We start from the raw sequence: 25,294 nt of genomic DNA, 5'->3' as shown, positions 1-25,294 counted from the left end.
ATAAACATTGATTAGACAAGTCATTCTCTAAGAAAATTTTAAATTACACATCACAATTATTTGATGAGGTGAATCTACAAAATCTAATAAAGTCAAAATACCGTATTTAGAAAAATTACAATAAATTAAAATTAATGTGCTTTTTTAAAGATAGTAATACTGTTCTTCATTATTGTCACCGAATGAGAGGTAATAATTCATGTATATTTACATGTTAATGGCTTAATTCTGATTGTGTAGAATCAACGGCTGTCAATTCAGTCTCAATTGGAGGTTGTGGTCTAAAGAAGAACATAACAGCTAAGGCCTATATGCACCTCCTATGAGACCACACCTGCGGGCAGTATTATTCCACTCAGTACAACTAGTTAATTAAATCCCAGTACAGCATACGAGACAAGGGATGAGCTAAGACTAGATAAGTGGAATTCAACCTTGAACAATGAAATGCCTCAAAGAAAATGTATAAAAAGAATTTCCATTTGCCTCAGTCCAGATCGTCTGTACAAAGGTACCTGCTTTTACGATTTTAAATCAGCAGGAGACATCATGGTGTTCAATCCACTGGTCCGAGAGGAAAATTCAACTGAAAGAGGCACATTTTTTCCCAGCATCACGGGTATGCATACCTGTTATCATTTTGCAATCCATGCTCTTATTGTACTAGATAATTGTCCTGGGCTTTGGTGCAAAAAAAAAAAAAAAGGCCAATCTTATGTATTATGATGAAGCTTATAATGAATGAGAGCACTTCCATTTTCTGCATGGTGTTCTCCTTTGTACCACTGACAGCAGGCGACAACCTCTGCACCAATGATCCCAATTCCCTTGCCTATTACCAGGCAACACTGGCATGGCAACCAGTATGCAAGATCTCCGGGTGGACCAAAGCCCATAGCATTTTGCTCTGCTCTTGCTTAGAAACCGTAATCTGTATGTGATCTACATTCTGAAACCTGATACTAACAGTCAAAATGTCTTGTTTGCGAGTAGATTGATTTCTCATAAAAGCTTCTGAAGTTGACAAATGTATGTCAACCCTCCCACACCGTCTATCCTACTAAATTTTAACATGCCTGCACTCCTCACTTTTGCTAAGGAGGATGTGTTCCCACATGGTCTTCATTATAGAAAGAATAAAAAAAAAAAATACTGATGCAACAATGTGCAGAGGAAGTGGAACATGCGTCAGTCATGAACACAATTACACTAGGAGACATCAAAGTTAACTAGGTGACTAATACAATTTTGCAACAATACACTAAGTGTAATATCGATTGTTTTTTTCCCATAATTACTTCAACACAGAAGATTGCGACCTCAACACAACGCTATTCTACGCTATAGAGGAGGTGTCTGCCTATGTGACAGCTGGCTGCACATGAACCATTTCATAGCAAATATGAGCACACATAGCTCATCACGTCCTCCTACTGTGTCCGTCCCTCCACACCTGCTTTTATAACCGTCAAGATGAATGTCAAAGCGACATCTAAAATACAGTTCTACTGAGTCCGACCAGATTTCAACACCCACTCATAAGAGGCCAACTGTTGAAAAACAGTCTGCCTAATTCTTTGCCATGTAGCCGTTGAATCCTGAAGACAAAGGCGGGGTCGTCAGGTTGAGGGGGCAAGTAGAACAAAGAAATGTGACGGCGATTTACAAAGAACAACCAAATAACAGCAGTGAATAACCTTTGTGACATGCAGAGAGGTGTTCCTGAGAGGAGCCATGGGTATTATTACCCAGGCTAGGCAAGCCTTCTGAAGCAGCCGCCATCCTGAGGCCCTGCTTTTTTGCCGACAGTGAATTTGGAAGCAATTATTAGATTAGACTGGATTAGGTTTTGCTCAGGTGAGGAAGACTGGGCCGTGTTCCGTCTCAAAAGTCTGGCACTAATCTGATAATGAGACTTTTTAGTGGGAACAAAGAAAAGAAAGGCTACTATTCCCCCTTGTCTGATTTAAGAATCTACACAAACATGAAAGCTGTTTAAGTGCTCAAACTATCATGCAAATGGCCTGAGCAAAATTTAACAGAGAATTTCATGTAAAAAATATATATATATAAACCACAGTAATGTCAAACATCTGGGGGTCACGCTCCGCAATATTTCCAAGATTAGGAACCAATGGTTGAAGTCTGTAGTGGAACCGAGACAGTAAGCCATTTGCATCCAGGCTAAACACATAAGTCTGATAGATGTTATGGACCAAAGAGTCCACTTTCTAAGTGGGCGGATTTAAGAATCAAAGCTGGCTGCAAGTTTAAATCTGTCTCGGTGGGATTTTGGACACAGTCTCAACAGTACAATATGGCCGATATCAAATATAGCAGAGGAAAGAAGTCGGGTACTGTTCAAAAGCATCCCTTGTACTTGAAAGCGTTAGGCGGTCGATCAATGGACAATCTGGGAAGTTTGATACAATTTGGAAATCTTTTCTTTTTTTTTTTTTTAAATTAATGATGGTTTGTTTTGACACTAGTTTTAGCTGCTGATTGTGTGACTTCATGTTATTCATTCCTGATTACTATTTTATATATCATTTAACCAATAAAAAACTATCCCATGTAGTATAAGTAGTACAGTACAAGTACAGTATAATGTGGAGACAAATGTCCGCAATAGTTTAAACAAAGCTGGCCTTCACAATCCAATCGGTTTAAAGCCATCTAGTTTGGCAATGCGCATCCAGAGTATTTTTTCCCTGTCATTATGGAACTTCATGAATGAAGTTTAATCTTTAGTTGTAGAAGCATATGGCTGGAAAGTTTTTTGGCTGTTATCGCTACTCTGTTCACTGCAGGCGGTGGTGACTGATACCTTCACCTACTTCAGTCGTGTCCAAGCGAGAGCTAACAAAGAATGAGATAACAAATGAGCCTCTTCCTCACAATGCCCTTGACACATGCACACACATTCCTGAAAGCCCTGCCATACACATAGTTGCCACCCTCTTTAGACACTTAATTCGACCCAAACGTGAGCAGATGTTAATGTTGGCACAGGCTAATGTGGCAAACTTGGCATCAAGGTTGTTTCCAGTCAGCTCTTTGGTGTTAGTACTTTGCTTGCAGAATTTTGACAACTACGAATGAAGAAGACCGAATAGATGAGTAATTGAATACATATTTAGTCGTTTTGGACTACATATAGCCAAAAACGTGTCCTGTCAATGGAGTCTTGTTAATTTGAGTTTAAGAGCTTGTCAGAACAATAGTGCAATATTTTCTCTCGAGACAGCATGATTCTAATGAACTTGTAAAGCACACATATTAATGTTGACGTTATGGTTTTCATTGCCATCCAGATTTGTATATAAATGTATGTATGTAATAAAAATTGATGAATCAATAAAATGAAAATTGGGTGAGAAGACATTTTCGTCTTTTGGACACAATATAGCCTAATTTGCTAGATTTTATCAGTCTAAAAAGAAGAATCTCGTTCCTGGAGTGTAAACAAGACTGCAGAGATTACGCACACGTGCGATGACAAAATGTCTGAGGAAAGCATTTGTATTTTAAATTTCAAACACCACTTTGATACCTTTGCATTTTATGGATGGCTCGGTGTGCTGCAGCGGGGACTTCAACTTCTCTGATCATTTGAATAACAGTGGTAGGGCAGGATGTAGCAGACCCCCTAACGTGCCTTCGCAATTACCTTCGACAGCTATGTTTGTATTAGCATATAGAGAGCGAGCGGCATGCACCCCACACATGAGTGGGCAAAGTAAAAAGAAAAGGACAAAACAGAAATATAAAAAATGAAACGCCATGAAATAAACCTTCAAGAAAAACATTGTTTTCTATTTCTATCCAAATACTCTTAAATATTATTTAATGTTTTGAAGAAATACAGTCACCCTGCCTTATTCAATAACTATGGAGTAGACTACATTATCATCAACAAGCACTTATAGATTCCGTTACTTGGCAACATGGGCCACTTGTCGCGTTTCCGCCCACTCAGCTAGGAATGAACACCGCCAAGGTGATTACGTCGCTTCTCTGAACGGTTCAACTGCTCAGCACTTGCCCTTCACACATTTTTAAACATGATAGAAGTGAGGTAGCTGCAGTTGGACAAACTAAAACCACAATTATTCTTGGCATGTTTTTCTTTTTAATTAGGGGTCTCTATACATTGAACACTTACAACACAGGTGTCAAACTCAAGGCCCGGGGGGCCAGATACGCCCCGCCACATCGTTTTACGCGGCCGGCGAAGACAAATTGTGCATCAAATACGTGTCATTACTAGAATTGCAAATTGTCTTCACTCTTAATATCTTTTTTTTTTTTTTTTTAAATATTTGACCAGTTTTTACTCATCTGATTTGAAAAGGAGTTATTTGTCAGTTTCTTTTGTAGCTTTTACTGTATATAATATGAGGTGCTCATACATTTATTTGGGTTGACAGTCATAATGGCCCTCCGAAAGAAGCTATGACTACAATGCGGCCCGCGAAAAAAATGTTTGACACCCGACTTACAACCATGCCAAAAGTGCAATAAAATAAGTAACAAAGCAGCAGTCGGCAGGTTGGTTATCTGACTCTTCCTTAAATAGGATTCATCGGTGCAGAGCGTTATTAGTGTTCTATGTACACAACTGTTCAAAAGTTTGGGGTCACACCAAACTGAACGGTAGTGTATGTGGAGTACTGAGTGGGATTTACACAAGGTCAAGTATCTGACATTAAACTGTTAGGAAAGTTCATTTGGAATCAAATATGTTGTCTATTTTTTTAAAGGGGGGAAAATGTGAAACAGTCTGCCCCCATTCAAAATCCACCAGCCCCCTAATCATTTTCCAGTAATTTGTGAAATGAGGACTGTATTGTAAAAGGATACATTCACACATCAACAACAACATAGTGACTTCCTGTCCTCGTAAATGTGGAGCGCACCGGAAAGCGTTGAAGCCTGACTGGCACAATGACCTCCCTCAGAGTATGCTGTCACATTCTGGGAAGAGACCTCGCACTGCTGGAGATGCTGCAACCCCCACCAGACTTTGCGAAATGACACCTTTACAAGCTCACACACTCTGAGGCCACTAATTGGCTTGCCGTGACTATGTGTGAATACTAACTGGACGAGGGGGCAACAGCTGTTGTTGTTATGGACAAATTCCCTCAAATGTGAAAGAACACGAAAGAAAATGCCACGGGAAAGAATGAAAGTGGATCTGAACAAAAAAGGTGGCAGGAGCAATGTTGATATTCTGAATGTCTTAACCATGAGACCTTTGCCACCATGAGAGATCTGGCCATCCTGCTCACCCTGTGAACCTCACCGACAGGCTCAGAACACACTGCTCCATTGCCTATATAATAGACACAGTGGCCTATTTATAAGGAGGATTAAGTAAAGAAAAAGTCAGCAGGAGGGCTTTTTATCTCTGCCAACACTTTCGGCCTCAGGGAAAGAGCCCATTCATATTACAAAACAGCACACACTACTGTAGCCTGACGTGATCCGTGGCTCAACACGGAGTTCAGCATGTACAAAAAAACAATGTTGGGAGGAGCTTGCATTTTGTGAAAGACGGCGGCAGAAAGTAAATGCTCAAGGTAACATCATCCCAAAATGTGGCTTCGGGGCACTGTGACATCATTGGAGCACTGAGATGATACACAGAGATACTAGGAGTGCCATGTTATTTTGTAACTCGGGTGCTAAAAGGTAAAGTAAATGACTCTGTCTTTTTTCAGAACTACTCTTTGTGTCCAGGGGATCAAGCAGTTTCATTTTGTATCAATTACTGGTCTGGCATCTGACTATTTTTATAGCTTGGCCTCCAGAAGGTGTCAATAAAACCCACCATGTTGAGACCGGCACCAGCAATAATGACTACTTAGCTATCAGTTCCAATTAAAAAGCAGATGTGCACCATTGTACATCAATAGTGGAAACATGACCACAGGCTTCAGAAACACTATGACCAGAATGTTCCATTTCTCAGCAGATAATCATTGCTTTCAATGCAAAACAACATTAGATCAACTTATAGTGTAAAACAGGAGTATCAGCCAACTGATCTATCGACCCATCTGGTCTAGACCCTACTGCCAGACTAACAACCATATCGCTTATGTTCTACTTTTGATGGGATGGATGAGGCAATATGGGGAGTAACAAGTGGAGGAAAACATAAACCCTTGAGCAAGGACTTTGACACATAGATACTTGTTTGTTTTCATCCAACACTTCAGACGGACCTATTGATCCAAAGGCGCTTTGCAGCTTGATGTCTAGACCTAGACATGCCCCTTTTAATGGCCACTGGGCTAACAATGTGAGGGGGATGTGAGCAGCATAACAAAGAGCTGGAAAAAAATGTACACGAGAAGCCAGCGGATCACCAATTGTTTTGCAATGCAAGTATTAAAATTAAGAAAAAGTTGCTTGCATCATAAGTGAAAGGCAATTAAAAACAACACACTCTGGGGGAATGGAATGCACCCAGAGTATATTCATTATGGCCCAACAGCGTCTTCCACCATTTCCATGGCAACCACAGAAAGACCCCTCCTGGGAGATTATGCCAAAGGTCAATTAAGGATAATTTATTTTACAGGGGGAAGTGATGATCTTCCTATCTTCAAGTGGCCATTGGATGTAAAAGCAAGAATTCCAGTGGACAGTTGCAACTACACAATTGTTTGGGAAAAATACTTCGCCGCAATCTGGGCAAATGCATTGATGAAAGTGTTGGGGGAATTGACTTAACTCCCCCAAGCCAAGGCAGCAAACGGAGTCAGTCTTCACATATTACTAAAACAGCAGCACTCATGTGCTTGTCCAAACAAAATCAAACTCCGCACAAACACGGCCATATAGCTTACAATGCAATCCGTCAAACTCGGGAGATACTATACACCTAATTCAGGCAAATGACATTTACTGAAGAGTTATTTAGATGCTATCGGTGGCCCATGTCTTTTGTGCTAAGGGGATTAGCACCAGTGTGCCCCGAGCTGAAAGGCGCTTTTGTGCCTTCAATCTTTAGCGAGATGCTAGTGAGGTTCAGATGCCTGTGTGGAGGGTGTCAGTTATCAGGGATCCTGCCATGCCTTGCTAATCTCTGGCTCTGCAGAGCTCCTGAAACTATGCCAGCCTCCAGAATTTGCTCAAAGTAGGTGGACAATGATAGGTATTCACTATGAGCGCCACTAGACTGGCAAGTTCCTCTACTTTCGGGAGCCATGTATGCTTGTATGGACAAGGCAAAGGTTGGAGTGCTCAACCACAACTGCTTTAACCACTCTATAAATCACCCAAATTAGAATTTTTATAACATGGAGCTCATGGATTCAAATGTGTGGACACTGCGTTAAAGTTTAAGTAGTTGTTGCTTGGCTGTTAATATGTTTACCCTTTTCAAATCTAACACGGTGAAGGTCAGAACCAAAGTGAGAGTCAAGATGCAGTACTATGATGTTAATGCTCAGAAATTCGTGATGACAAATAGTAAGCAAAATACAAAGCGTATCTATACATACCATGAAAGTTTCAAAATGGCATTTCAGATTCAGAAAAATAGGTCTAAAAAAAACCCTTCATGAAACTTTTTAAACAAAGAAATTGATTATTCAATAATATGCAAACACGGTTGTTCCAAAACTAATGCAGAATTTCTGCAGGGTATACTGGTTAATGAAAAATTAGGTCACAGAAACACAGTACAATGAATTCACCAAATATGAGCACTGCTTCGCCCTCCCATCCCTTCTGAAGTCTGATGCTTTAATTAAATGGAGATGAAAGGAGAAAGAAATGATAAGCAACAATGTTAATTAACAGCTTGTGATGCTTGCCGATGAAGATTAAGATTGGGGAGTAATGGGTAAACGAAAAGAGGACTTTTTTTAAGAAAATGTTGAATTTATTGCTCTCTGTCTTGTTTTGTTTCTCCTTAGAGTGCTCTTCTGAGTGGGAGAAGACCTCCTTTCCACTCAACCGGAAAGCAGACATGCCAAAGGGGAAATCGCAAATGCCTGGCTGCAGAACTTCACAGAGTGGCATCTCATCTCCTTAGGTGTCCTGTTGTTCTGCTGGCCAGTTCAGTGGGTTGGGACGACCCTTTGCCAGTGATGCGGACACACACAATCAACCCCTTTCAAAGAAACAAAGAGCTAAGAGATTGTTGTCTAGTGTTTGTGACAGTAAAGTCTTTTTATATGTTTGAGCTTGAGGCCTAACTTAACCTGATTACATTTAAAGGTACACGCAACAAAAATCAAGACAACTCCAGGCGGCAAAATTAATCGACAACAAATCGGTTAGCAAATTATCATATTTTATTTGTAATTAACCGTTTACCATTTTTAACCACAGATCGTTTAAATTCTCTCATCATTCATGAAAGCAGACTGCGTTATCTTTTGTGTTTAATCAAAAGAAGACATTCGCAAACATCTGCTTTTATTTGGGAAAACAATGACCATGAATCATTCTTGTGTGATAATGCTTAACGGTTGTTTAGTTGTTTTTTTTAAATCCCTAAATAATACCAAATGATCAAAAAGAATTAGTTAATGAACAGTTATTGGGGACATTTTTTCTGAGTACACTTTAACTGCAGTGGAGTGTCGCTTGGTCCCATCGCCATGCTATGGACAATGTCTCTTTTTAAAGGAGCCTTCCACATGAAAGGAGTGGACTTAATTGCCTTATCTACAATAGAAACCACCCTGCAAGGACTTCCCATTTCCCCCGGCAATTAGGGCTCACTTCCCTCCAGGTACTTGCGAACAAGGCGTGGGGTCGCACTCATGTGGCATCACCGGCGGGCTCTTTCTGTCATCAACTAACCTATCAGTCTTATGATGGTGTCTCGAATGACTTGTCACAACACGCATGTAGCTGGTAATGAAAGCAGAATGTCACATGAAACATTCAGATGACTCCGGTTGGTTGTAAAGCCAGAGCACGCCGTTCTCTCTGAGCGAGAACAGCGCGTCGCTATAAACAATAATTACACGGTTTGAAGCCTGGTTAAGCAACTATGCTCGTGAGCAGCCCTACTTTTTATGATTACAGCGCAATCATTTGAACTAAATACTTCCTGCTTTACACCCCCATCTTATATGGGTTGTGCACACAGAATGAACAATGTTTCACTTTTCCCAGGATAGAGGGAGTAATGGGGGAAGGAAAGGACTGGGCGTGAAGACTGGCTGTCTGGCTAGCTTGAACACTTGTTCGGCGAATCGCGAGGATGTTTGAAATGTGCGTGAACTGTGAGAAGGAAGTGAGTCACAAAAATGTCCGTCACTCGTTCATTTGTATGGACACCACAGCCTTCTTTTGTACTGGAGTAAGATGTGTTGAGGCGCGCTCCCCTTATCCTCCATCAGTCAGCTACAATACTGACCCCCCCCACCCTTCCTCTCCTTTCATACATCCAAAATGAGACCTCTACAGTTGTTCTACACAGAGACATGACTATGGTTAAAAGCTCAGATGCATTAATGAAACTTAAATTATTCAGAAAGTATTACAGTAAGGGACATCTACGGTTGAATTTGTCTGAAGTCACCTCGGTATTAAGTGCAATGTCACAGGACCTATGTAGAGCTTAATTAGGATTCAAAAATCTTTTGAAACTTGGTACTAATAAGCATCTAAATCACGGGTGTCAAACTCAAGGCCCGGGGGCCAGATACAGCCCGCCACATCATTTTACGTGGCCCGCAAAGACAAATTGTGCATCAAATTCGTGTGTCATTATTAGAATTGCAAATTGTCACTATTCACTTTGAATAATATCTTTTTTTTTTTAAATATTTGACCCGTTTTTATTCAACTGATTTGAAAATGAGTTATTTGTCAGTTTGTTTTGTAGCTTTTACTGTATATAATATGAGGTGCTCATACATTTATTTGGGTTGACAGTCATAATGGCCTTCCGAAAGAAGCTATGACTACAATGCGGCCCGCCAAAAAAATGAGTTTGACACATTTAGATTCTAAATGTAGACACTCATTAAGGAAAACACAATTTTGACTATCCAGACCACCCTAAAATGCTGCTAACATTTTACAGTTAAAAAAAGTTTGATAAAGGGTTTTTAAGGGTGATGGGGCACGTACTACACACGTGTATGTGTTATTTCACAATAGTTCTATTCATGTAAGAAGAAACGTGCAATGTTACAACAGATAACTGCATTGATTGGTGAGTATTAGCCCAGTTATCTCACTGCCACAGTTCTATAATGTCATGTACAATTCTTATGTTATGCTACAAGACTTTGGGAGTCATTGTGGCCCAATTTATGAGTTACTGCTTCAGCTCCCTCTGGTTTAAAACATATCTAGAAAATTAGAACCGGAGTCCTCAGTTTCATTTTCCTCAATGCTAATGGGAATATTTTATTTTATTAAGGGGGTGTTTTGATGCGGTGAGCAGCTGTCCCCACAGCTGGAACGATACCAATGGGCCATTTGGGGGTGCATTAACATGAGCTCTGTGACCCACAAAAAGTAATGTGTGATAAATGCACTCCTTTAGAGTACAAATTTCTATACCTAGTTACATCTTTACTTTCTGGTTGAAAAACATAATGAACCCAAGTTTGTATTTATCCATTTTTACCTTTACATTTGCACCTTTTTATTTTAAAATGACCAATTTTATACATTTTGTTTGGTCCAAAAGGAACTTACATCATTATAGTGTTTCAGAGAAATGTCTTGACATTTTTTATTTAAACTTTTTTGTTTATACCCAAAAATAAATTATTGTTATTCAAACAATTATGATTTCACTCATTACCAAAACGATCATGGTTAATATTTTTTTCATATCATACTATAATTTCCGATTTTCTGGGAAAATACTGTATGTCATCGTGAAAAACTCGTGACACGCCTAGTTACACGTTTTAATAAAATAGTCATGCCCATCAACACACATCAGGCACTACTCAAGACTTTTCACTCCTCCATACTAGCCTGAGGCACCACAATGTAACATAAATCTGTCTGGCCTATCCCCACCCCTTTCTTTCTTCCTCTGGCTGCCTGAACGGTTGAAAGTCAGACACCCCGAGAAGCTGGCGGTGGCTGCAGAGGAGTCTGCTCATATTACAAGACAAAGCCCAATCCTCTCTTAGAAAGGAGACACTTTCTAAACCGCTATTTATCACCCAAACCTGTTTTTCTGCCTTCTTCCTATTTCACACCACGTAGGCAAACGCTGCAGCATTAAGTTGTCGTTTGACTTGGGAGATTCTGAGGGTTAGGACATGTTTATAAAAAAGTATTTTTCTTTGAGTTTTTGAAAAAAACGTTTACTGATGGGGCATGGTGTGCTGTTTGCAGAGGCCTGTAAAAACATAGTTGGCGATTTGACACAAACAAACAAAAACACCTTGTCCATCATGTTCAGTTCTCACAATACTGGGTACGCCTCCTGATACGTGATATTTAAGGGTGTAACGATTCAATTTAACAACGGTTCGATTCGTACCGCGATTCATTGTTGCTCATGTGATTCAAGGAATGAATTGATTTTTTTAGAACGCGACGAGGCTTGAAATAGAGTCAGTATTTTTTTTGTCTTCGAGCTGAAGTAACAGCTGGTTTACCCGCCACTTCAGCGGACGTTTTTCAACACAAACAGAATATTAACGCAAAGAATCAAGCGCAACCAACATTTCTGCAGGTGAGATGCGCATTGGTGAACACGGTAATAAAAACTCTTACTCTGCTGGCACACTTGTGCCAGGAATACACAGGCACTTGTTTGGCAAGAAAAATTTAGGGCAGAGGAGGGGAAGATGATTTTCGTTTACATGTAGCCTAAAGCATGCTCTTGAGTGAAAAGTGACAGTACTTATGCTCTGCTGCTGTTTTTCTAAAAGTCATGTTCCCCAAACAAACACAAAATATTTTGTATATAATGTTAGCCATTTGGCCTATAATTGATCATTTTAACAGAACAATAAATGAGAATGTTTACGTATATGGTACCAATTTATTTAGAGCATTGTATGGAGGTTGAAATGGAGGCATAGTGACTGACTGGTTAGGCCATCTGCCTCAATTGTCGGAGGTTGTGGCTTTGAGTCCAAGACTTTCAGGTTCCACTGAAAAGGATTATTTGCAATAGGAAATATGAAAAAAAAACATCCTACTTTTACTTTCGGACCAACCTCTTAAAATGCGTTTGCTTCAGCTCAAGAAATGAGTTAACATGATGTTAAAAATGCAGAGATTACTTAATTTTTTTCGTTTTAAGTTCACCTAATGTTTATTTTTTCAGACGACAGGCAAATTTCCGTTTCAGACTGTCAGTAAAAGTGGTTGAAAAGGCTTACTCTAAGGCTTAGAGTATTCTTCTTTCCTGTTCTACACCATCTTGAGAGTCCCTAATAATACAACGGCAACAAGTCAGCTTTTCTGTCACCAACAGACGTTGAATGAGAGCAGAGTCCGTCGGCAAGAAAAGTGACAATTTGTCAGATTTAGAACCTTATTAAAGACAGGGCCATCTTGCGGTTGGTTAAGTTGGAGTTTCCTGTGTGAAATTACACGATGGGGATAACCAGATAATGACCCTTTAAGCAGCAGATTAGCCTGGTTTAAGGGTGAGAGGTCATGTCAGAAAGAGGCCCCAGTCTGTCAGGACCTGAGGTTAAACCAAGTAGTGGCCTTTGATCATAAAGTTTTACCTCTGTCCAATATGTAGGACATGCAGCCTAGAAACAAGACTGAAACTTTCAGCTACGGGTCAAGATACTTTTATCTGAGCATACGCTAACAAAGAGCCATTGATCCCAAGAACTGATTTTCAGTGTTTTGAGGCACACCCTGACTTCTCTGTCTATCGGATCATAGCAAGTCTATATCGTAAGTTTGAATAAAATGAATACAAACAAAGCTCTTTAACAACAATCCAGCTCTGTAGAACTAGAAACAAACAAACATCCATCCATCCATCCATCAATCCATTTTATGTACCGCCAGACATACACCTTTTAGTTCTTGATCGTAAGACGGCCACAAGATGGCTGCCGACATAGGCCAACATCAAGAGTGCCAAAACCTTAAAATAAGGCCAGGTATCGGCCCGATAACAATACTGATACCTGGTATCGGTACTTGTGCCTTAACCCAGTGAAAAAACAACCGAGATTATTCACCGGACAGCCAAATCAGATGAAGATTTCTTCTATCTAATTGCTGTTGTTCATTATGACATGATGTTCAACATTCAATCACTTAAAAAGTATAATATGAGGAAAGGTGGAAAAACAATACAATCAAGTTGTTGAAACTGAAATCAGTCAAAGTCAGACTCGAAATTGTTCTAAATGTTCTTTTTAAAACTCCACCATAAAAGTCGGAAAACAATCCTTTGAATGTGGAATGAAAAGTGAGCAGTCTGGCGCGGGTATTTAACCTGATCTAAAGCAAAGACACATTTTCACAAAATAAGAAGCATATGGCTTGACATTCAATTACACCTATTTTCTCTCCAGCTTACTCCTAACAAGAACCACTTGTTCCCCCCTCCCGTACTTGTTGAGGAATCATCCCGCTACACAGCTTGGGCTGACCATCACAAGCTGGCCAACTAAAAGCAGCCCTTCATTCATAAACAGACCTTGAAAGGACATCAGACACACCGCAGGAACAGAATTTCACAAAGTTTGCCTCACAGACATTAAACCAGAAAAATTGACGAGGAAAACTGAGTCACTGCATTAAATCAAGCATAGTTGGCTTACAGAAAAGCTAAAAATAATAAAACTCAACTGCAATTTTACAACTGCTTCCATTTGAAAAATGAAATCAATAAAAATCTCCATTACATGGTGATCCATTGCAGGAAGATGCTTAATGGGTGATGATTTTTAAAAATCCGGAATACAATTTACGTTGAGATAGTGACAATCCATCAACAACAACCTCAGTATGTTGTTGGTTAAAACCAAGCTTATCATCCAGTCTACACAAATCTTTTAATTAAGTGAATGATTTCATGGCAGATGGAAAAATCCAGGCGTCATGCGGCTTTTCACTCTCACACAACAACAATTTACTGCTTATTTGTTTAATTGCATTTATGTCAAAAGTGGGTCGTAATAAAACTCAATGGGATCCAGTGCTACATCAAAAAACGGATTTGCACATCAGAATGACTCATGGCTTAGCCCAGGCTCGAGTTAATGAGAGACAGAACCACAGAGGAGAGCAAGAGGAGGACAAAAAGTTCCTGGGATATTCTCTTGGCAGAGCAAAGGGTCCAAATGCTTTTATTTAAAGAAATAAACAGATGAATTTCCACACAGCCGTATGGTAAATAATTTAACTTCAGATCAGTTTTTTGCTGACACAGTTGTTTCTACAAGGATACAAATGGAATAAAGACATCTCTTGGGAGGAAAAAAAAAAACCCAAGCTTCTGCTTTACGTACATTTTTGGTTGGACAATGATCTGTCGCAACTGATTGAACTTGTAAATGTTGGCATAGTTCCACATGGACGCCTACGCTTCCTGCTGCAGACTAGTCTTAAGTCGAGTTGATGCCTGTCCATCTGCACTGAAATCTGAGCGGGTATTTTTTTAAGGAGGGGTGGGGGTGACCTCAACTTCCCTGTGACCTTCTAACCTCGCTTTGCTCCATCATGGTCTTGATGTCCTCCAGCTGCCCAAACCACCGTAACTCTTGCCTGAGATTATAGGGCACAATGAAACACTGTCTACTTTATGCTAACATTTCCAGAGATTGTGTGTAGCCAAACCACAATTTATTTATTTTTTTTTCCCCCTGTGATGGCACTTGTCCATTTGCAAAACTGTACAGCGTCATGAGAGCTGTGGCTGTATGATTCTGCTCACAATCAATTGTATTAATTTTATTTGATATAACTATTAAATTAGAAATCATAATACTGTAGTCAAAACAGGACTAATTCTTGCATATGTATCACTCATTTGCTGAATGACACTGATTTTATGACCACATGGCAAACCTCCACGCTGAGATTTTTTAAATACGACTTGCCAAAATTTGAACGTATTTTGCAGCATCGGACGGCTATAAATCTATTATATCCCCACGGTTTTCTGATGGTGGATGTCCAGGACACCTTGCCAAAAAAGTAAGTTGTAGTAGTAGCTACTTGATTTCCAATTCAGTCATAAAGTAGTACGCAAAATAAGGTACAGTGCAGTGCTGCGCGAATAAATCCAAACACATTTACTGGTCCCAATGGGTTTCAATGAACACATAACGCATCTGTATGAGGAAAATGTGTTTACTGGCGGTTGTGTGGGGCCCACAGCTGTGGGAGACTCCGGTCTGGTGTCTGGCAGCATATTCTTTAAATGTCTCCCACCATTTCCGTGCACAAGGGAGCCCCACTCATGTTTAATGCCTTTTGAACCAGTTCGGCGTTATGGAAAGAGTAATTGTGCCAGAAAAAAAGATCAAACAAAAGGAGGAAAAGCTGCAGGACATCCACTCTTTTACAGTCGGAAGGGATGAGAAACAATCTCGGTTTACGAAAAGTACCGCTCTCCTAAATCGTTAATAGTCTCATAAAATACAGATGTCTTGTCAAGTTGTGCCGAGGCGGGCTTTTCTCGGAAGCACATAAAAGTACAACTTAGTTCTGGGGCTAATATGGATTTGCACAATTTGGAAATAAGTGTAATGACTCAAGTCAATGTACTGTAGTGACCGACATTAGGCATCAAAAGAAAAATTCATATTTTTTGGTCATGTACATGAAATTTGACTTGTGCATTTGACCCATTACAGCCAACACACAATGTTAGTGTCAATCACTGGAGCAGGGGGCTGCTTAAGCGCCCGGGGAGCAATTTGGGGTATCGGTGTCTTGCTGAAGGACACAGCCGTGTGTTGTGTTGGAGGGGATGCCTTGGCGCCAGGGGTCTCCACGACGGCAGGTGACAAGCTTAACCACTTTGCCATGGCTGCCCAGACAATATAAAAAATAAAAAAAAATGTCTCCTTACTCTCCTTCACTTAACCACTGGAGGTGAAACAACTGATTAATCAACAACTAATCTATTTATCAAATTAATCAACTATTCTGATAAATAGTTATTTAGAGGCTGTGTTTAGCTAAAAAAAAAAAAACTAAAAAATGCCAACATTCTTGGAATTTTAGCCTCTGAGTGAATATTCTCAGATTTTCTTAAATAAAACCTCAGTGTGAAAAACTGCGATTAACATTTATGCCAATGTTTAGACAAGTAGAGTTTCGATCATATTCAAATTTTGGATTACCATTTTGGACACTCATAATGTCAGGTTTTAAAGGGCTGGAGATTTTAAGCAAGGCTTATTTTATCTGATTCATCGATTAATCACAAAATAATTAACTAAACACTATTGTTAAAAACATTAAATACTGCCTCACACAGACATTCAAGAATGGTAGATGAAAAAAATCTGGTTACTCACATGATACAGTGCACCGAATTGCTGAAAAATGCTTGAAACTAAGTTATTGATGGTATTCATGTAATTGCATACTAACACAAAATTGAAATTTGTCAAAAAAGCAACTGGAATTCAAAGACTTTCTGCTTGCCTTTGAAGCAAGTAACAAAAAAAAAAAAAAAAATTAAGAGTTGCTGTGACAGACTTTTTCAGAGTACTTGAATCGTATTTTTCCTTCATAGCATGCCACTACTGATGTAAATCTTCAGAGAAGTAACTGGACAATAAAGGCAATGTGAGCAAGCGAGACGTGCACCCAGGGCTCATATGTCACCTCACCTTGATTTAAGATGGAGCCCCTGCGGTTGCCGAGAAGGCAGGGGCAACCTTTTCTTTGCTTCACAAGAAATGACAACCTTGGAGGAACATGCACAAAGCAGAATAAGACATCTGCCTGGGACCGATCCATAATCACTAAAAAGGGCAACTAGCAAATTACGGCATGAAACCGGAATGTGGAACAGCTCAATAGGCTTGTAATGAATCCTCACAAAATTGACTACAAAGAAAGCAACGTTCCGCACAATTTTGCATTTTGTGGGAACAAATGATTAATTCCTGACTCATTTTTTCATTTAAAAACATTGACGCTGGACATGGATAATTTTTACACATTATTAACCCTTTTAAAGTGTTGAAAATAGCTTGGGACCAAATCTATTAATGCTCTTGAATGTCTGAGTGCTCTAAAACTCTTCCCTCGTGAGACAAAATTGTCGCCTCAAGATTGAGAGTCTGACTGTTTTTACACAATAAAGAGTTTTAAATAGTTTGGATCAATTTAAATGAGCTTGTTTTGTCAAAAATGGATCCCTGTAGCGCTTCAGTGCACTGAACTGTGTCAGCCACAAAGGTCAAGTGCACACTGATTCATTTCATACATATTCTAGCATTTTAATCAAGGACAGTGCCGTAAATAAAACCAAAGATTTTGACATTTACTGGTAGTTCCCCTTTGGAAAAAAAAAAAGGCTGCACTTGTGATTTCTCAGCAAATATAAGACAATATTATTGAAAAAAGTATTGAATTAAAGCAACTATTGCAGCCATTATTCTTAATTATCCATCCAAGGTAGCCAAGTGATTAAATTGTCAAAAGTCCCATGTTAAACATTTGTTGCGACACACAGTGAGCACACAGACCTGAAGTGACCACGACACCACCAGCTGCTCTGCTGTGGCCACACAGACCAGAGCCAAAAAACACCAAAGCCACACACACACACACACATACTGTATACATATAAACACACACACGCAAGATCCTTCCTTGCATAATGTCAATGCGCGCGATGACATTTTCGGAAACTCCTGAGGCGGTGAGGGCTCTGTGTATCCTCCAGTTCTGAGCTCCCATCTGCACCTCAGGAAGCCAACAGCAAAACACACAGCCGCCATCTCCTGCACCTGCTGTCACTCAGATCCTTTGGGGAGACCTCAACTTGGTCCTTACACTCTCTCACACATACACACACACACATACACGATTGTGAATCGTTCACAATGAGGAAGACGAGGTCATGACCTTTTGACGACGCTTTTTGACCTGGATGAAGGTATACACTATGCAGGGATTGAGGAAAAATGAGGTGTGTGGAACAAAAAGGTCCAGGCGGAGATCCCCGTCCGCTGTGACGCAACACTGAAAGGAAATAATCGCAACAAAATCTTTACTTCCTGTGCTAGCTAAAGCACGAGGGGCAACCAGGGAGCATTCATGTCAGACACAACAATTTAGCATCTCTCATCACCTCGACTGATAACAACAGGAAATGTTGTCCTGAGCTTCAGCACCTGCACAGACCACTCCATTGTATTGTAGCAGGACCTATTCAGTTTGTCCATTGAAGGAATTCAACTTGCTGCTAGTGATGAAATGTAATGACTTAATGTGTCATCCAAAAGGAGAGTATGATGATGAAGAAAATCTAGTTAAAATAATTCCAGTACCACGTGATGGAATCTTTCTCCTTTCTCTAAAAAAGCAGTTATCAAGTTGAATGTACAGCAAAGCAAAAAAAATAATAACATTCTGAATATTTGTGGTAAACAAGAATTCTGCATAAAACTACAAAAAATAAATGTATGTACAGTTAGTACATTTCCACCATTTTTGGCTACAGTGGTGAGGAAGGATGGAGAGAAGAATGGAAGACAAACAGGAAGCACCTTTGTGTGCAAGTTGGGACATGGAATTTGATTTTCTATGTTCTGAAGGATTCATTTGGAAGCATATAGTACATTGAGCACTCATTTGGAAGCAATAGACAATGAGTTTGGTAAGGAGAACCGCCAGAAGGTGCCCCCCCCCTCAGAAAACACCACCCATCTGCTGTCGGTGTGCCAAAACCTGACACACACTACTCCAAGGGAGGCGTAAATTCCGTAAAGCAGGCCAATCTTTAAAGGGATTCACTCGATGGCACGGTTTGTGAAGCTACAGCGAACAAATTGAATGCAAACTGCGGAAGGTGAAACAGAGTGCAAGTCGCGCCACAGAGAGAGCAGTGGATGAGGCCAGGGAGCTTGTTTCATTAAAACCCAAAAAAAAAAGACCGGGTGGGTAACGAGCTTCTTTCTCTGCTGTACTAATTATTTTCGACAAATAGAGAACAATGTTGGACATCGTGTGCTCATGCTGTAGCTATGCATCATTGTCAGAAAGAAAAACTGTACGTCTGTGATCTGAAGTCACAGAAAAATCAGTTACAAGTATTTGTATAATATAGTAAATTAAATTAAAAATAATGTACCGTATGAACTTTGCTACCTTATTGTGCACACTGATTTGTGCTAGGAAAATAAAAGAGTACAACCATGCTTAAGATTAATGTATTATATGCTGAGGAAAGAGGGTGGAAGAATTTAAGCAGTTTATCAGAATGTTTGGAGTTTTAAGCTGTAAATAGTATAAAAGCGTTTCCCACAAGGCCCCCGGCACAAACAATAATTCCGACCGACTGCAGTGTTTTGTTCAAAGACTTAAACAGTCCAGCCAGCAAAGTCTGAAGTACAAAACCAAAGCAGACCTTTGTTTTTCTCTCGCCAACAGCTTTCCAGGCGTTTAAGTAGAGAGGTGGAACATAAAATCACAGAAAGATGCAGTGGAAATGTGAGCTTGGTGATTTTAGCAAAATACAGTTCACTGTTCTGTGTCTTACGCTCGCAGGGCAACGGACTGAGACAAGCGTCGCTTTTCAGGGGGAGTCGAACAAAGACAAGTGACCTAAAAAGATATAAAAGGGCTTTATATAAAAAAAAAAAAAACAGCAGCACTGTGGAACTTGCTTGACATCCAAAATGAGTGAGCATGAAATCATTTATTCACACACTTTTTACCTGTGATGATAAAAACGAGAGCCAGACACCCTGCTGGCGCACATACCAAACTGTCCAGTCAACTCAAGACATTTTCATTTTTACAGTATTCTGCTGCTCATTATCCTTTTGACTGGCACCAAATAAAAATCATCTGTACCAGTTTTTGAATGTGACACAACCAAACACAAATACCCCGTTGACCCTGTGCACTTGGAGATGAAACGGCGTTAAAGGTCCTCTTTCCAATTAAACACCAGTGTCCTCGGTTCAATTCTGCTGGTTTGGCGGGCCGATTGAGAGGTGCTCCGCTGTCACTCTGCCTGTGGCCCTTTGCTATGATAAGTTCATTCAGACTCGGCACACAAAGAGTTAATGGCTGCCGGGATTATGCAATGACAAGCCAGACGCCTTTCTCCTCTCTCGGTCCTTTATCCCCTCGCCCTTCTAATGGTAGGGCGCCAAATTCAGCATTCCTGCACGTTTCCATCCGGAGCATTTGAATGCGGCGCCAGTAGCGCGCATGCTTGGCATCGGTGCGGGAACAAAACAAGAATTGTGTTGCACTGTGAGGAGACTCACACCTGCCCTGAAGGAAGGCATTGTCGTAAAGATTTACAGCAGTGCGTGACATCCGGAGGGGGTCAAACTAGTAAAAACATCAGTGCTGGTCGTGTCTCAAAGAACCTGATATGATGTTATCTATAATCGCGGCGAAATTGTCCAGAAACAGCAGATTAGGTGTTTCTATGGTGAGAGATAACATTATGAGAGAAAATACAAAGCTTAGCTTTGTGTCTTTGTCTGAGGTCTCAGTTTATACTCTTGTGTATCAAATTTAAATGGTTATATAAATCTATTGTATCTTTCTATCTTTTTACTTCATGCTTAGCCAATAATACAAACTACCATAGCGCTAGCTATGGAAGATGTACAAGGCTGATTACACTTGGAAGTCTATGAAGAACTGAAGAAAAACCCACATTACCACAAAGTAGAAGACGCAGTGTGGCGCTTGTAGACAAAAGCTTTAGATCGCGTGCCAAGCGTAGCTCAAGTTCACTCTGTGTAGAGGTTATCTCTCGGGCTCGAGTGTGGATGACGACTTACAGCCGAGGAGGCCAATGAGGAAAAATCTCATGAGAGCGGGGGCGTCGATGCCGAGTCTGCGTTTAAGTGGATGGGTGTGAGCTGTGGCCAAAAGCAGCTTGCATCCAATTAAATTGCATCAACAGTGGCTCCCCGAACCACATGCAAAAATTATGATTTCAGATTTATTATTATTACTTTGTGAATAGACAATAGATTAGTCCACTTCAAGCTCTAAATATCATTGTGGGGTAGTAAAGTAAAATAGTAAACCGTGACATTGCGGGGGGGGGGGGTCTGTAAGGACTTTTGTTGCCATTTTTACTTTTATAAAAAAAAAAGTCTGCTTCGAAAGACTGTTCATTTGTGGGCAGTAAGATCATTTTATGACTTTGCTTAATTACAAAGCTCCTCTGGTGTACAATACAGTTGAATCATGGCTGCAAAGAACTGAAAACAATGTAGTAACACCTCCAACAAAATAAACTACTAAGGCAAGGAACATTTTACAACACTACAAAGGCGGCTGTGGTGGAGTCCGCAAGTCAGACAGGAGACGGGGATGCAAGCAGGCACCGAGTCAATAAACAACAGAGATGCTTCCAGACAAGACTGGCAACAACAGAGCCAAAGAGACCCGCGACCGCATAGGAAGGAGATCAACAAGGCCCGACTCTAATCACAACCACAGGATCCGGAGCCAGCACATACACTTTCTCACACACCCACACGGGTCATTAGGTGCAGTAATCATCATTTCAAGCAAACCGCTTGGCTGTTGCAGTCATTTTGTTGGCTTTTGTTGCCCACAGAATGCAAGGCTTATTTTTCACCACAGAGATTTGATCTCACTCAAAAAATGCACAGCTTCGAATAGTTTAACCACCGCACATACTGGCATCCTTTCTTTTTATTAGTCCTCCCACTTTTTTTTTTTTTAAAAAAAGGGAAAGAAAATTGCTGAAAAAGCACTAAGACTATTTATGTTTGGCATGCAAGAAAAAAATCTATCAGACCAGAGAGACGCAAACTTGGCTCTTTGAATCTGAATGCTTGCCTTGATGTGAGGGGGGCCTTGTGTGGTCCCGACCTACCTTTTTGGCCGCCAAATTAAGGCAAGATGCGAGCATGAGCGTAACACTGCCGTCCGTTCAAACTCGGGCTCAAACGGAGCCACGTTTGATTAAAGGTTGAGGACACACACTGCGCCTTTGAGGATCCATTACTCCTTTAAAAGAAATTCACTTAACCAAGCTCAACATCCTTAAAGACTGAAGACCTGGATTGATTTCAAGGTCACAGACTGGAGGGAAGAGGACAGGCACGCATCAGTTTCAAAATGACAAGAAAGCCAAATCTGAGAAAGCGGGCCATCGTGATTGGAGTAGGTGCAAGAGGATCCTCCCCTGGGAGTGAATCCGTCATAATGGGGTGAGTGCACGCTGCGCACATCTACCACGCAAAAACAAGTCGTCTCTTGAGTTCCAAAAGGTTTCACGTAAGCACTTCTGATAAATGACCAGAAACACGAGCCGCCGAAGACCTTCAGAATTCCTCCCGCAGCCTCACATTCTTTGCAAACATTGTGATATTCACAACCAGATCTTATTATTCACGTCTATTCAGCGGCTTCTTTCTGTTCCTCTCTTTGTTTTGTTGTCACGCTCAGGTCCTCGATTGGAACTCTCCCATCTAACTATATAGAACGCTGATCCTTGCCTCGGATAAAGCGCAACTATTTAAGCGCGTTCCGTTTTGGAGTGCAGGTTGACCACAAAACAAGCAGTTGGAAGACAAGCTACTTGTTTTGTTGTTTTTGCTTGAATTACACCATTTAATTAAATATCGAACACAATCCACCGACACGTTAAAAGTAGCCATCTATGTGGATCATCATCTACAAGTATGTGGGCAGTCACTAACTATGCTTATGGTGTAAAACTGTATTTTAAAATGACACTATGATGACACGATGAGTCATACATAGACAAAAAAACTACATCAACACAAAAGGACAGACCATAAATAACATTTTGCGTCCACAGTCTTTAAACACACCAATTTACTAAAACACAATTTGCACGAGTATTTCTTAGTGTCATTTTTGACTCTCTCACTGTCAAGAAATTGAAGACTATAGCTGGGCAGTTCGCCATGTCAGAAGCACACCGTGCTTGCTTCAGGTTTGGCACTTCCAGTTCAAGTTTATTGTAAAACTGACACAAAAGCAAAGATAAATAAGAATTATAGATTTAAATATAAATATTCACTCGAACAGGGTCGCTATTTACACCCTCCTGTGTGTCGATCACATTAAATCAAGATGCCATTTCTGTGCCTACGTATTCAAAATAAACAACTAAATAGGAAATTCCGAAAACGGGCAAAAGGCTGTCACGACGGTACCTGGCTTGGCTCTATTCATGCATCTTGTAAACAGCCGCCTGGTCCCCCACTGCCCCGCACACAGAGCTCACATTCATCCCAAAGTGGGCACCCTGATGAGGATGGCGGGGGGCGACAGGCATACTTTAACTTAAGAGGACACGCAGCCATTTTGACGACGGCAAATGCAAAGTGAGACGCGCCGTGTTTGACGTTCCTGCTGGATACGGTTAAAAGTGGTTTTGATACAATAAGCAGTTAGCAAAACTATACGTTCACAGTATTATTGTGCTTCTTTTCTCACAAGCAAGGAATCCACAAACCAAGGCCATACCTGCATTATGAATATCGCCCAAGGTCTGAGAGCCACTTCCATCATGCAATATGATCATGAGAAATGGCATCTCCAGCGTATTGTGAGAACATGGAAAGAAAAGCCACTGTGAGGCTGTGCTCAGTGATGCGTGTATGCCTGCTCTCATCTTGCATTTCCTCGCTTACAATCACAACCATACAAACGTTAAATCCAACTGTGTGACGAGAGTTCTACTGTAATGGCGTGCTCCACTACAGACAGCATTAAGGCACCCGAGAGAGATAATCAGCCATTTTGAGGGGAAAGTCACTTCCACAATGGTAGGGAATCAAGACCACTCCTTAATAATTTTGCGCCATTTATAGGCAACTATTAATCTTTCCTCAAAAAGCACTATATAAAACTCCACAATTCACTTAGACATAGTTCCTGAGCATACAAATATCACAAGATGGCCCCAAAGCAGGAGTTATGGGATAGGACTACTACAGTATTGCCTGAGCCCACAAAAAATAAATAAGCGAGTTTTTTAGTGCTTATCAGAGAATAGGTTCCAAAAACAATTATGAATAGGTGAATCCGCAAGTACCAAATCTCGGGGGAACACCCGTTAAGCAAGTAATTCAGTATAACCATAAATGCTGAGGCAGAAAAATAAAATGTTCTTCCTTAAAATAACAGATGGAAGATCATTGACCTGCATTTCAGTATTACTTTATTTTTTTTAGTGCATGTTAGTTTGTGCATCCGTTTTATTTCTGAATGCATGCTAATTTGTGCATGAATCCTACAGTTCGCCTTAAGTTAATGTACCAACCTTGTAAGCAAATAATGAAGACGGCGTACAGCGGGTCTATTCGGAGTCTTCTCCCACCCTCTCCGCGTCGATTCTCGGCCACTTTTGTTAGATCCATGTCCTGAGCGTGGAGCTCGGCGGCGCCGCGGAGCTTCTCTCCAGAGTCGTGAAGCGTGACTGGGAGCGTCAAAAGGATCCGCACGTGTTAAATGATTGCTGTTATCTGCTGAGGTCCCCCGTGTGATCCGGACTTGAAGCTCACCTGGTCGATGAAGTTGACTAGCGGCTAGAAGAAGGCATGTGGAGACGGGTCACTCGTTTCCAAAATCGGACAGGAGCGCACTCGATAGAAGACACGCCGAAAGTTTCTCAAGCAAACCTGAAAACTTCTAGTAATGCAGAGCACCTGTAAAATCGTGTTTTTTATATTACAAAGCGGACTGTGCTGTTCCCTTCTACCCGGTCCTGAGATGCCGACCAAGGAGCCGCTCGAGTCTTCACCGAGTGGGACTTTGTTTCGCTCCGTCCGCGGTGTTTCCAAGTTGGTTTCCTCCCACTTGCCTTGTGAATGTTTGTACAAGTGTGCCAAGTTACAATAGTGATAAATTCCCTATTCCGTTTAGATTTTCAAAATAAACTTAATTTTAACCTGATGTCTAAAACTTGAATAAACCAAAATTAATGAATAACGTTTGACTCCAAATTGGTCATTTTGTCACAACAAAATTAAATCACAGTATTTAAAAAAAAAAAAAAAAGTTACATTTTACTCTAATACAACGACGGTGTGTAAAACAGTTTAACGATTTTGGTTCCCTTTCAACTCATCATTTCCTAAGTACATTGTCAAAATAGTAATTGTATTTTCAAAATAGATACGCGGTTGTG

The 25,294-nt window shown here is 40.5% G+C and overlaps 1 protein-coding gene across 1 annotated transcript in view; it reads right to left on the bottom strand.

Annotated features, from left to right (window-relative positions):
- ptk7b (protein tyrosine kinase 7b) overlaps nt 1-24,960 on the bottom strand; it is a 49,363-nt gene extending 24,403 nt beyond the window's left edge. Inside the window, exons 1-2 of the mRNA XM_037271243.1 lie at nt 24,669-24,960; nt 24,428-24,583 (exon numbers count right to left, since the gene is read on the bottom strand). Of these exons, the coding sequence (XP_037127138.1) occupies nt 24,428-24,524 (97 nt within the window). The 5' untranslated portion in view covers nt 24,525-24,583; nt 24,669-24,960. The remainder of the gene's footprint in view (nt 1-24,427; nt 24,584-24,668) is intronic.
- Between the last annotated feature and the right edge of the window lie 334 nt (nt 24,961-25,294).

Source organism: Syngnathus acus, chromosome 15 (genome assembly GCF_901709675.1).
Source record: "Syngnathus acus chromosome 15, fSynAcu1.2, whole genome shotgun sequence".
Classification (NCBI taxonomy): Eukaryota; Metazoa; Chordata; class Actinopteri; order Syngnathiformes; family Syngnathidae; genus Syngnathus; species Syngnathus acus.
The sequence above is the reverse complement of the archived record's forward strand: the minus strand, read 5'-3'. Positions and strand labels throughout refer to the sequence as shown.